At 37.6% G+C, this 13,821-nt stretch overlaps 1 protein-coding gene across 4 annotated transcripts in view; it reads left to right on the forward strand.

Annotated features, from left to right (window-relative positions):
* LOC141431171 (small G protein signaling modulator 2-like) overlaps window positions 1–13,821 on the forward strand; it is a 66,896-nt gene that overhangs the window by 39,651 nt on the left and 13,424 nt on the right. For all 4 annotated transcript variants that reach the window (XM_074092213.1, XM_074092211.1, XM_074092214.1 and 1 more), the window contains exons 5-8: window positions 3,249–3,468; window positions 5,683–5,800; window positions 6,307–6,413; window positions 11,233–11,357. In XM_074092213.1, the coding sequence (XP_073948314.1) occupies window positions 3,249–3,468; window positions 5,683–5,800; window positions 6,307–6,413; window positions 11,233–11,357 (570 nt within the window). The remainder of the gene's footprint in view (window positions 1–3,248; window positions 3,469–5,682; window positions 5,801–6,306; window positions 6,414–11,232; window positions 11,358–13,821) is intronic.

The raw sequence follows: 13,821 nt of genomic DNA on the forward strand, positions 1-13,821 counted from the left end.
CGTAGAACAATTTTTTGTTCTATCATCAATAGTTTCCACAGCGCATGCGATGAAACAAGTTTTATGGCATCTTTTTTTTTGAGTTACACTATCGAAGTTTTAGTACGGAACCCTAATTTTTTCTGGTAATAATTATAGCCTATGGTAATTTGTAATAATTCAGCAATCTAATAGTGAGAGAATTTTTAAAATCGGTTTAGTAGTTTTAGAGTTAATTCGTAACAAACATCCAAAAATACAAATCTTCCCTCTTTATTGTATTAGTATAGATGAAAGGTACCTAGTTAATTTTCCAAAATATATATCAGGCTTTGTCGCCCTCGAAAGGCCTCGTAGAAAGCTTCTTCGCTAACACGAGTAATGTCTCTTTCATACGCATACTGTCAACATTCTTATATTTTATACTGAATACCTGTGTTAGAGCAGGGACACATTGTTTTACATACGCAGACACAATCAATAGCCATTCGGCACCGCTCACATAGTGAATAACTCTGAATTTTCCAGACTCACTTCCAGATTCACTGGTATTTTCCGTTCAAATCTCTGGTTACGTGCTTTGAATACATTTACGAGCCGCTAATTCAGCCAGAACTCTCCATTGCTCTTTGTCGTATCAAAAAAACCGACGAGCGGTAAGCCACGATGAATCGTGGAGGTCAAGCTTAATTGGTTCTGAATAAATTCTCCGATGGTTGGTTGGAATTTGAATTTTCTCGCCTCTGTTTTCGAAAGCTGAAAAAGTAATGATCCCCCATGTGGTTTGAAGATCGAGAAATGGAATGTAAATTAACCTGGAAAGGTGGTATTGTAACGTTAGCTTTTCCACTTAGAGTAATAGAGGATGTCTTGAGTTTAATCTGATCGGCGCGCAACATTTATTGTTGAGAATTTCGTAGTAATAGATAAGAATAAACCCCTATCTATGTTCCTACTTATGTATGTTTGTTGTGTACAATAAAGAGTCATTGTATTGTATTGTATTGTATTCTATTGTATTGTATGTTCATTCCACAAGAACTCGTTGAAATTTAAGTAGGTACATACGTACGTTTAAATTTATAATATGTATTTTTTTACAGTTGCGAGAGGCCATATTATTATCCTTATAAAGTATTTCCTATAATTATTTTAAATTTTGTTAGTTGACCCTTCTCGTTCAGAGGGAAGCAGCAGTGGTAACAGACGCTCGAGCGTGTGCAAACAAACAAACCGATAACATAAAGGTTCCATTTTTCCTTTTGAGGTAAAGTAAAATATTGAATTAGGTGTGACAAATTTTACGACTCACTCAATTTGTTTTACTTATTTAAATTCAAAACTCATTGAAATGAAATGCTCGATTACTTCCACACACGAGGGTAAAATGTGTACCTACCTAAAAATGTTTACTGGAAGTGTAAATTATTTATTCTGCGTTCAGAAAATAAGACGTGACACGTGGAGGAAAAACAGAATTGGGCCATAGGCAGGAGAAGGCCTGGACTGACGTTAAAAGATGACACCCGACGAACGTTGAGCGCCACTCAAGAATTATTATGTTCTCAAGCAAAAATAATTAGGTACCTACAGTAGGCATAACCGAAACAAAAGATAAATTGTTTGATGTTCCGTTAATTAGATAAAGTTTTAATGAAAGACGTTATAACATTTTGATACAATAATTTTAACCAAACAAGTCTGTCGGTAATAAAATGGAATGTTCTCACTTTAAAAATTGAGCCATTCGCCTGGGAAAATGTTGACAAGGCAAATAAAGGACTGAAATTGAAGTGTCAATAAAAATGTCCTTTGTGTTGTAGCGGTACTGAGATTGTTTTTTTTGCTTTATTGCGCTATTTTATGGGCAGATTTCCGTTGTTTGTGTGCTCTGTGCAGGAGGTAGAAAACTCGTTTTTGCTTATTTCAAAGAAGCTATTGCCACGTTGTCGCTTTACTGCCATTTTGTGACCGCTCGTAACTAGTACATCTGAAATTCTAAGCATTTGTAACGACGACATTTACTCAATGGAATTGGAATGTTATTGGGCTTAGATAATACCTACTGCAGGTGTGTGATTTTATAAACATCGAATTCAACAGTAGTATCGTTTGATCGGAAGCTTCATTATTTATTAACGTTACTTGCTTGACTTTATTATACCTACAGACAGACCTACCAAACAAATGTCAGTGGGAAATGACATAATAAATTGAATATCAATAAATAACAACTCGTTAGTTAGTTTATAGTTAAATTGTTTGGGTCTTAGTTTGTAAGTTTGTTTTTTTATAATATGTACAATAAATATAATTATTACGCTGATATTTAATAAAATACAACTCGTTGAATATAAAAAATGAAAATTTCAATGAAAATTTGCACTTTCAAGTTGAATATTTCGCAAACAAATCGCTGAATCGAAAAATCGTCCTATCCAATGATACCCCACACTATAGGGTTGGATAAGAAAAAAAAAATCACCCCACTTTACTTCTATGGGAGGTATCCTAAAATTTTTTTTTTTTTTTTTTATTATACCTACCATTTTGTCGGCATAGTTTACATATAAATCCGTGCAAAATTAGAGCTTTCTAGCATTAATAGTCCCTAACCAAAGTCGCGGATGGACGGACAGACAGACCGACAGGCAGACAGACAAACAGACATGGCAAAACTATAAGGGTTCCGTTTTTTGCCATTTTGGCTCCGGAACCCTAAAAATACGTACAGTCGAATATAGAACCTCCTTATATAGATAAATACATACTTAAATACATATTAAACATCCAAGACCCGAGAACAAACATTCGTATTTTTCATACAAATATCTGCCCCGGCCGGGAATCGAACCCGGAACATCAAGCTTCGTAGTCAGGTTCTCTAACTACTTGGCCATCTGGTCGTCAGATCGTCATATGTAAGATATTTGAGGATTTACAATATAAATCATACACTTTAGAAACACGATTACTTGTAGTTCGTTCGATAGATAAAAGTAGTCTCTGAAAAACAAAATAAACCCTTAGTACGGCGTAAATATTGTCCGGCAGGTCATGAGTTTTGAGTGATAAGAAAACTATTTGAAATGTTTTCTATCGCGTATAAACGTTACATTTTTAAAATATGTATATGTTTTTGTAATACGAAGTAAATATATACGCGGCGCGTACTGACCAGCCTATCTTGGGCCGCGGCGCTTCTCCCCTATCACCCTTCCCCCCTTACTTTATATCCACGGCTACCTAAAATTGATTATTTGTTACAGATACTTGTGGATTCGAATAGCACTGTTCGAACGTCAGCTGGCTAAAATTATCGAGCATCTTGTGAACAACGCGAATCGATATTATGAGCGTGACGCGCTGGTGGCGGACCCTGACTTCGGCAGTATTCTCAGCTCGTTGCTCGTGGGGCCTTGTGCTTTGGAGTACTCGAAAGCGAAAGCACCGGCGTGCTTCTGGTCTGATCCACCTGCTGACGAACTGGTGAGTAAGTGAGCAGGGCAAGAGGGCAAGAAGTGGTAGGTTTTAAATAGGAACGCGGAAGTGCTTTGGGTCTGGTGAACTTCTTTGGTCGCGGTTTCCACTGTTTTTATTAAATTGGGGGACAAGCGCGCCTCTCTATTCGATAAATTCATTCACTCTGTTCATTCCCTTCAATCATTTCCTTCAGTGTTTGAACGTAGTCATAGTGGGGTCGTTATGTCATAATTGAGTAGGGATTGCCTTATGTTAGAAAGAAAATTATACACGTACAATCGAGTTCTTAAACATGTGAGCAAAAATTTTATTAATAATATCTGAACACATTTCTACGACGTTAACAAGAGTCGTGTTCAGATATTTTTGATCAAAATTTTTGCTCACAAGTTTATGAACTCGATTGTACATATAATTCTTGAGCAAGATTGTTTTCAAAACATTTTTTTCCCGATGGTAAGAGATCACCACCGCCCATAAACAATTGCAAAACCAGGGGTATTGGAGACGCGTTGCCAACCTAGAAGCCTAAGATGGGATACCTCACGTGCCAGGAATTTCACCGGCTGTCTTACTCTCCACGCCGAAACACAACAGTGCAAGCACTGCTGCTTCACGGCAGGGTTAGCGAGCAAGATGGTGGTAGCAATCCGGGCGGACCTTGCACAAAATCCTACCACCTGCAAAATTATCATTATATTAAAAATTGATAACGAAATAACGAGTGTGTAGACAAGCCTTAAGAAAATAGTCTAGTGCTACGATCACAAGTCTACGGCGTAGCAAATTGGGACGCATCAAGGGGTTCTACGAAAATCGAAAATCGAAGTTCTTATCGTACCTATTCTCGTATTAAAAAAAATAAGCGTCAGCGGTTCGGCATGATACGAAGTTCGAATTTTGCACTTCGTAGTATATGGCCTGAGCTTGATTTCGAATACCTTTTCTTCTTTCCTATCGGTTGTTCCATAGTAAAGTTCAGAAACCTGTCATTTCCTTTGTTCGCCTATACCTGTTTAACTTTACTTACTTCCTAAGTAAATTAATCAATTGAAGCCTTATTCTTAAAATGCGGAAAATATATCCCTGCCGTAATCATAAAAGCAATTGCAATTTGCGAAACAAACGAATAAGTATTCATAAAAAAGTATTTCGTACCAACCTTGTAACTTCGCATCAAAGATTGTTCATTTCCATTTTCCACGTGATAAATAGCATTGTTCATATGCCGTCAGTAATGAAAACTGGCGTTGTTTCATTACCAACAAGTTCAATGCAGATATTTTCTTTGAATTGTATTATCGTCGTAGTGCCGAGCGATGAAATACAAAATGTAATCAGCTACGAGTATAAACGATTTACGGACAATTCAATTCAGCTACAAGATTTGGCTGGAGCCATTATTTACATAATAACGAACTCTGAGTTTGTAACTTGGCTTTCAACCTCGTTGCGGTTTTGTGAACATTTGTTGTCACCAGTAATGAAATAACTCCATTAAAGTGCTGTTAGTGAGTTTATAATGGGGTTACTTGGCGTGCAAATACGTTGAAGGTAATAAAGTGCATTTTTAGAGCTAGCTTGGCTGTTCAAGCAGCAGTTAACTTGCTACGGCGTCACCTTGAGTCTTACCTTTATTTTCTTTGTAGGACTGATCCTTTTGTCGTCCGATTGCCCTAACATTTCTTCTTTACGATTGTGCATTGGTGGATTTCCTTTTACACAAGTACCACATCTGTGCAACTTTTTTATCATCGCACCTTAGGGATAAAAGTTAGTGAGGCATTACAATAATTTAATTATGTTAAACGACTTCCATTTATTTTACTTATTCAGTTTCATTTCACAGTAAAATAAATAAGTCTTGTATCTTTCAATAAATTTATCAATAATTACTTATTTCGATAAGGAAGTAAAAACTTACATTCGTGAACGCCCTCATACCGAAGAGATTTTGCTAAAAATTGAGTCTGCTCTCAATGTATGTATAGTCGAGGACAGTGAATCGCGTACCAGGGTGGGACTTTTTCGTAATCAATTTCAATACGATTTCTTTGGAATATGTACGGAATGACAATATATTATATATGACATCAATAGCATAAAGGTTTCACCCTGGTAGGTACCTACGCGATTCAGTTTGTCTGAATTTATCTAATACGTATAAAATCTTATAGTTAGTGCACTTTAATTGATGACGAGGTAATGTATCTTGTTTAGGTACAACGCCACAGAATGTCTGCTGGTACAACCACTCCGCCTTCGGTGCGGCGTCCGATACTAAATTTCGGGAGGAGTCTTAATACATCATCTGACGACACAGGTTCTTCTTACACAGGTACAATCTAAAGCCCAGCTTAGACCTGCAAGAAAAATCGTGCAAGTTGCATTATGCGGTGCTCGATTGCCCACTACAACCTCGTTGGCTTTAAGGCCTCGCAATGTATTGCAACTTGCACGATTTTTATTCCAGGTATAAACCAGGCTTAACTTTTATTACTATTGCAAAATTTGAGTAAACCAAACATTGCGGTACCTAATTGACAAATCCCGAATTTGCAATGATAAATAATTTTGAATACAAGCTTTTTTGCTGACTGTACTTGTATTGTCATCCGACCTTTATAGTCGACACTAAATTTGAAGTCAATCTGACCAGTGGAAGTGGGTCAAAATGGACTTGCAAGTTTTGATGCAACAAACAGGGCAAGCTACTAAATAAAAGGTTGTGGTTCATTCTTCGTCATGCGTCTTTTATTGTTACGCGTTTCATACCTCTCTAACGTTGAATTTTTTTTTAGGGGTACTTAAGTTGTAATGCATAATTAATATTTGTAACTTTAGGTGCAGGGAATGCGGTTGGCTCGACGGCTAAAGACTACGTGGAGAGCTTGCATCAAAACTCACGCGCCACTTTGTTGTACGGCAAAAACAACGTCAGAGTACAGCCTGTAAGTGTGCCCGTTTGTTATTAACCGACTTCACGAAAGCAGGGGTTTCTCAAATTGGTTGTATTTTTTGTCTGTTACAGTCAACAGCTGAAATATAGCAGTTGTGGTTTTCAAAATGATCTAAACACACTTCTTTTCACAGAGTAGAATAGTGTGTCTAGTATCCATAGTACAGTCGTGTTCATAAACATGTGAGCAAAAATTTGATCAAAAATATCTGAACACGCTTCTATGTCGTTAAAAATAGAGTCGTGTTCAGATATTTTCGATAACATTTTTGCTCACAAGTTTATGAATTCGACTGTACAAGCTTTGCTTAGTTGAAAAGAGACAGCGTACGTGTGTGTGTACGTATGTGTCGTTGTACGGCGACATTTGACAACTGACAGCTGTCAGTCCGTCCTCTTTTTAGGGTTCCGTAGCCAAAATGGCAAAAACGGAACCCTTATAGTTTCGCCATGTCTGTCTGTCTGTCTGTCTGTCCGCGGCTTTGCTCAGGGACTATCAATGCTAGAAAGCTGTAATTTTGTACGAATATATATGTAAACTATGCCGACAAAATGGTACAATAAAAAATTGAAAAAATATATGTGTAAGAGTACCTCTCATAGACGTAAAGTGGGGGGTGTTTTTTTTCTCATCCAACTTTAAAGTGCAAATTTTCATTAAAGTCGAGCGTCCGGTGGGTGGAAAAATTTGAAAAAATCAGGATGGTAGTAAGTGTATAATAAGATAAGATAAGTATATCAAACTTACAAGGCAAACTATAACGGTTAAGTTTTCTTGAGAATTATTAGTAGTTTAAGAGCAGCAGCCTAAGGTATAAAATATACCTAAACTTGACATCCCATCCCCATCCCAGCCTATGTACGTCCCACTGCTGGGAACAGGCCTCCTCTCAGAATAAGAACCTTGAAATATTCCGTCCAAAATACGAAATCCTTAGAAAAATATTACTTGATTTTTTCGTAATGCCTACGGAACCCTATTTCGGGCGTGTCCGACACGCTCTTGGCCGGTTTTTTTAAATCAAACTTGCCGAAATAAAGTTTCAATTCATTTTTACAAAAGACGGAAAGAGAAAATAATATCTACCTACAGGAGTGAGCTACATTCTATTGTCGATAAAAAATATAATATGGACCATCCTAGAAAACTTACGGTACCCAATTGCGGGTATGCTAGCTTAGCTGTCAGTCAGAAAAATAAATTGGAATCTTCTTAGGAATTGCGGGTATGCTGTACCTATAGTACCTCAGTATATAGTGTGTCAGAAAAATAGTGACAGTTATACCAGCATACCCGCAATTTGCTCCAGTATTCTCGTGATCATGGCGCATGCAACTGTGTCGAAATATCGTCCTTCTCTAAAATCAAGGTACGCGGAACAAAACCCGAATTTACTTAAATCATAAAATTAGTAATGACCGCGACACTAAAACAAAATAACAAAGCTGGTTAGCATGAGTAGCTCTTAAGTACTATGTCTGTTAAATAAAAAAGTTAGGACTCGGGAGGATATTTTTCTTAATGCCGGTCTCATTTTCAAGGTACAGTCGCCAGCAGATATTTCGGAGCGGCCAAGATGATCAAAAATATCGAAACAAACTCTCATCCTACTAATATTATAAATGTGAAAGTTTGTGAGTGAGTGAGTAAGTATGTTTGTTACTTCTTCACGCTGAAATGTCTGAACGGATTTGGATGAAATTTGGCAAAAAGTTAGTTTAGAACTTGGACTAAAAAATTGATTACTTTTTATCCCGATATTCCCACGGGATAGGGATAAAAATCTTGAACCGCTGGGCTTAGAGTTGAAATTATGGACAGTTGTTCTTAACACAACCTCAATGAAGACTACCTAAGATATAAATTTTGGGAATTCCCAGGGGAATTTTATAAAATCCCGGAATTTCAATTGTAGCAGAACGAATAGCTTACGCGTGCGAAGCCGCGGGTAAACTCTAATACCTTAATAATATTATAGTGCATGTTCCGATATTTTTGACCACCTAGGCCGCTCAGAAATATTTGATGGCGACTGTACGGTATATCCGTAACGTATACGTGACATGACAATGCATGATGAAAATTACCCATATTACGAGAGGCCGTAGCGAGAGGCGGAAAAAAGTCGCGGCACTCGGTTTTCTCGGGACATACGGCTCATAAAATATTAAGTACTATTGCGAAACGAATTCCTGTGTCTTAAAAAATATGTACGCACGTTACGTTGCGTACTCATATTTGACATTCGCTATATCTAATCTAATACAGTGGAAAGGGAATCTCACAAAAACACTTTCAAAATACTTAAGTAGTTAAGGTCAGTAGGTACTTAAGTTTTCTGACTAGGATAAAAGGTTGAAGAAAAGCAGATACACGAAGGATTTGCTTCGCTTCAACGGAAGTGCACCTTAAGCAGTCTGTCTACATTAAGATTACAATACAAATTTTCTTTATTGCGCACCACAAATCAGTACAATAAATCAGTACAAATCAGTACATTAGTAATTTATTAAATCAGGCGTTACTTTGCGGAGATCCATATCAATGAACTAAAATAATTTCTTTGCTCACGAGCGACCTTATGACAACTACGTTTATGCAAGATATACGTGTTCATGCAGTTCCTCCACCTCCACACTGTAAGAACACACACAAATCACACACAACTATCTATCACCACCACCACACTACACTGACGCGTTTCGATCTCAACCAGAGCTCATCTTCAGAGCATGTTGACCGTCTGCGGTTATTTTGTGAATTATTTAATCTGAAGTAAGCCAGCGGGAATTACAGTCCAAACACTCTAATGTGTGACGAGGCCTGTCCAGCAGTGGGACGTGTAGTATAGTCTAGAGAAGTTGATGCAGACACTAAATGCTGCATACATCGTTTAAGCAGACCAAAAAGCATGGCCTAAGGCTTAGGCTTTAGGCCCTAAGCGAAGGGGTAGAACTTCGCTCAAGGTATCTTAGCACTGTTAGGCATATTGCCTACGGATACTGGCAATGGCAAATGCTTAGTAACGATGCACAAATGCACTGTGGAATATTCTTTGTAGTTATTTCTATTTAAGCGGCAACGCAACAATCGCCGTCTAGCAGGAAACATTTCTAGTTTGCTGACAATGATTAATGTCCAGAGACGTCTGGCATCGCTTCTTGTGAAGTAAAAAGGGTCAGTCTAACTGAGCGAGAATCGCGGTTTTTACTAGGTACTGGTACTGGTATATTATACTTGCTGTAGTCTGCAATTGGGATGCACCAAAAAAAATAACCTATAGTTTTTATTTTATTTTTGGAAAGAATAGGATATTTTAAGATACCATTTTCATTGATTTTGAATTTGGATGAGTATTTAATTTTTTATATATTTTTTACGAAATACGCTGGATGACGTCACAGTGAGACAGCCACGTTCCATTGCCTGGAAAAATTCAGGTTGTACATAACATAATCTGTGGCATTACAATTTGACAATAATTCAAGCACGGTTTAGGGTCCTAAATTAACCATGACAAATAGTTTTATTTATTTCTCTTCTTTTAGCTTCGATTATTGATATGTTTGTTTAATGGTGTGATAGTAAATAGATATTTTTTATTAAAATCTGATATTTAAATTCTTTTTTATTTACTTGTAACGTAGTAATTTAATAATTTAATTTGCAAAAATACATTGGAAATACTCGTATACATTTTGGACTTTACGATAAATGACAACTGTTTAAAGCCGGGTGCGCATCATGTGATTAAAGTTCTATCTTTGTCACTCTTTGCTGTTATAAGCAGGACAGGAACATTTTAAACTGTCAATTTGCTTAAGAGTGTAGACCTGCTTTATAACTGCCTTTGTGACGGGACACTGCAGGGGTCGAATGAGGGTCATTACTTAAATTTTGTTTATTTAATTCAGTTTATCACATTTTTGGAATCTGATTTCTGAAAACGCTTCACAAAGCCTATTTCTCGAAATGGTTTTCGATTTATTATATGTTGTCAAAAATTGGGACATCCCAATTTCGTGTGCATCCCACGGGAAAGCAGAAGCGTTGTCAACCTGGAGGCCTAAGATGGGATACCTCAAGTGCCAGTACCTAATTTCACCGGCTGTCTTACTCTCCACGCCGAAACACAACAGTGCAAGCACTGCTGCTTCACGGTAGGATTAGCGAGCAAGATGGTGGTAGCAATCCGGGCGGATCTTGCACAAGGTCCTACCATCTGCAACTTTCGCATTTATTATATTAGTGGGATTTATTTTAAGATACCTTGTAGTTTTAGATTCTGCTTATCGTCAGTTTCAATAATGGTCATAGTTTTACAAAATCCTTAGAACGATCTACATAGCTACGAGTAGCTGGTACCTATACCTAGTGCCATCCACGAAGTCGCGTGATTTTGTCAAAATTAGCCATTAAAGACATTGTAATAAGAACCCGTGAAAAAAAAGCCGTGGTGGCCTAGTGGTTTGACCTATCGCCTCTCAAGCAGAGAGTCGTGGGTTCAAACCCCGGCTCGCACCTCTGAGTTTTTCGAAATTCATGTGCGGAATTACATTTGAAATTTACCACGAGCTTTGCGGTGAAGGAAAACATCGTGAGGAAACCTGCACAATCCTGCAATTCAATGGTGCGCGTGAAGTTCCCAATCCGCAATGGGCCCGCGTGGGAACTATGGCCCAAGCCCTCTTGTTCTGAGAGGAGGCCTGTGCCCAGCAGTGGGACGTATATAGGCTGGGATGATGAATAAGAACCACGGCACGCGTCATCGTGAATGACTCTACTTATACTGATAAAGATGTCCTTGCAGAAAGACGTAGCTGAACCAATGCCTGGTTACCTCAGCCTGCATCAGACGGCGGCTGGCCTGATCATCAAGTGGACGCCAAACCAACTCATGAACGGGTATGCTGAGAGCGAGGGAGTCGATAAAAGGTAACGTGCTAAAAACATTCCTGTATTATATACCTTTCAAATGTGGTAGTAAATAATTGGCTTGTTTGGTTCAATTGTCAATTTTTGTTGTGTATTTGCTTAGTTTAGTTTCGTCTTTCACGAAGTCCGCACCTAGATACGCCTGCCATTTTATTTAAAGTTTTGGTGACGATTCAACTATATTATCAAATAATCAATAACAAAGCAGTAGGCGTAGGATAGGTATGGACATTAAAAGTATTATTTAATTGGCCACCGAAAGCTAATAGTGTTGATAGATTTTTGAAGGATTGTTAAATCTAGTCAAACAGTAGCAGTAGTAGGTAATTAAATACATTCTCTTAGTTACATTTTCATTTGTGCGGCTACCTACCTCTAATTGGTAAATCAATGCGCAACATGAAGCCACTTAGCCATTTACTACACTTTATTGAAGTGAAAAGCTTTATAATTACTAAGCTGGAGTGCAGTAATTGGTCAGTCCGCGCGACATTGATATTTTAATGAATGGGCCCGAGTTACGAGTGTTTTATTCAATTTAATACGAAACTTTGCTGGCGCAGTGCACAGTTTCCTTCAGAGTTTTATTTTACAAACTTGTTTGTTGTTACACAAGGGTTGGAAATACTTTGTAGCGTTCTGAACACGAGCTGGAAGACTGCTAAATTTAAATACCCCGTATTTACTTTGTTGTTAAACTCGTGTAGCTTTGAAATCGCGGGGCCCTCCGGCTTTCGGATTTTCATTATCGTGTTTAATCTGGCTTGCTCATTTAGCTACTGCCACAGAATATATAATAGTACTAACGTACTACTGCTTTACTGTATAATTGTGAAATGTTGGTATTAAAATCAGGTATTGTGTTCACTACCTAATGTGTTTTATCTATCACAATATTGACGCTTTTATTTGATGATATTATTATATTATACTAGCTGTTGCTCGCGACTCCGTCCGCGTCGAGTATGAAAAATAGCTTACGTCCTATATTCTCAGACCCAAAAAATTCTTTTTACACAAAAAAAGTCATAAAAATCGGTCAAGCCGTTTCGGAGGAGTTTGGTTACAAACATTGTGACCCGAGAATTTTATATACTTATTAGATTTGCTGTATTTCTTAGTGTTCTCTTTTTCGTTCGAATTGAGTTAAAATTTAAACTTTTCAACATTGTTTACTAGTATGAAGATTTACGAGCAACAAAACAGAAACATCGTATGTAATACAATACAACAGTTGGCGCATCAAGTCTTCACAGTTTACGATATTAGACTAAAAATATTTAGTAGAATTAGGGCCTAATAAAAAATAACTTTTTATACCTACAGACATTTTGCGAAGTCACTGACTAAGTTAGTATGGTTTTTTTTTATTTATTTATTTAAGGTTCACCAACAGTTGTTAACACAAGATACATCAAAAAATTGCTGCTCGCATGAACATGTTGAACTGAGTGTCACAATCACTTATAGGTAAACACCGCATGCAAAACAAACGTGAAGCTTAAAAACTAAATTCACATGAGTATTTGAATTATGTTCTCAAAGAAAACAAACACAAAAAACTAAGCAAAGTATACTAACTAGGACTAGTGACCTAAATTATTTTAGAATATTACTGATCAGTTTGCGAGGTGGGTCATGGTGAATGTCCGTGATGTCGCTGAAACTATTAGCAATACTAGTCAGCCTGCAGATGGGAGAGTTTCTACCAGACACCGATCTCCTTAATGGTGGACACAGGGGAGTAATGTGATTGCGGGGGTAACGCGAAGGCGCACGCAAGCGAAGCAGCGCTAGCAGCTGAGGACAGTCTATTTTGTGCCGGATTAATTTATGTAAGAAGAGAGCATCCAAAATGATTCTTCTGGTTTCCAATGAGTCGATTTTGAAATATTGCAATCTGCGTTTGTAAGACACAGATTTTTTCGCCACGACAGGGTCCCGAAAAGCCAATTGATGAACGAACCGTTTTTGAATGCGCTCCAGCCGAAGAGAGTGAGTAGCATAGTGTGGCCGCCAAACCACGCTGCAATACTCCATTATACTTAGGTACTCCGCTCTAGGCTGTTGTAAAGCAAAATCTTTGTTGTACTACGTCTAAAAGATCGACCGTGTCTGATAATGAAACCCAACATTTTCGATGCTCTTTTAACGATGTTTTCTATATGCGGTACAAAAGTCATCTTAGTAGTCTATCTTAGTAGTAGACTTAACTAGTATTTGCACTTATAATATGTTTCTTTGAAGCGCTGAGGCTGTTACAGAGAAACGTGCCTTACCCTACGTGCGTGTTATAGTTTTCTTTCTCACGGTGGATTTTCTTTGATTCTCTCGATCACGTTTTCATATAAGCTCTGTAATATTGTACTTTGGTTGTAATATGAGAAAATCTACTTAGCACACACAAGTGTACCTACCCTTTTCATATTATGTAGACGGCTAGATTTTTTTATATGATACCAGT

Source organism: Choristoneura fumiferana, chromosome 9, assembly GCF_025370935.1.
Source record: "Choristoneura fumiferana chromosome 9, NRCan_CFum_1, whole genome shotgun sequence".
In the NCBI taxonomy this organism is placed as follows: domain Eukaryota; kingdom Metazoa; phylum Arthropoda; class Insecta; order Lepidoptera; family Tortricidae; genus Choristoneura; species Choristoneura fumiferana.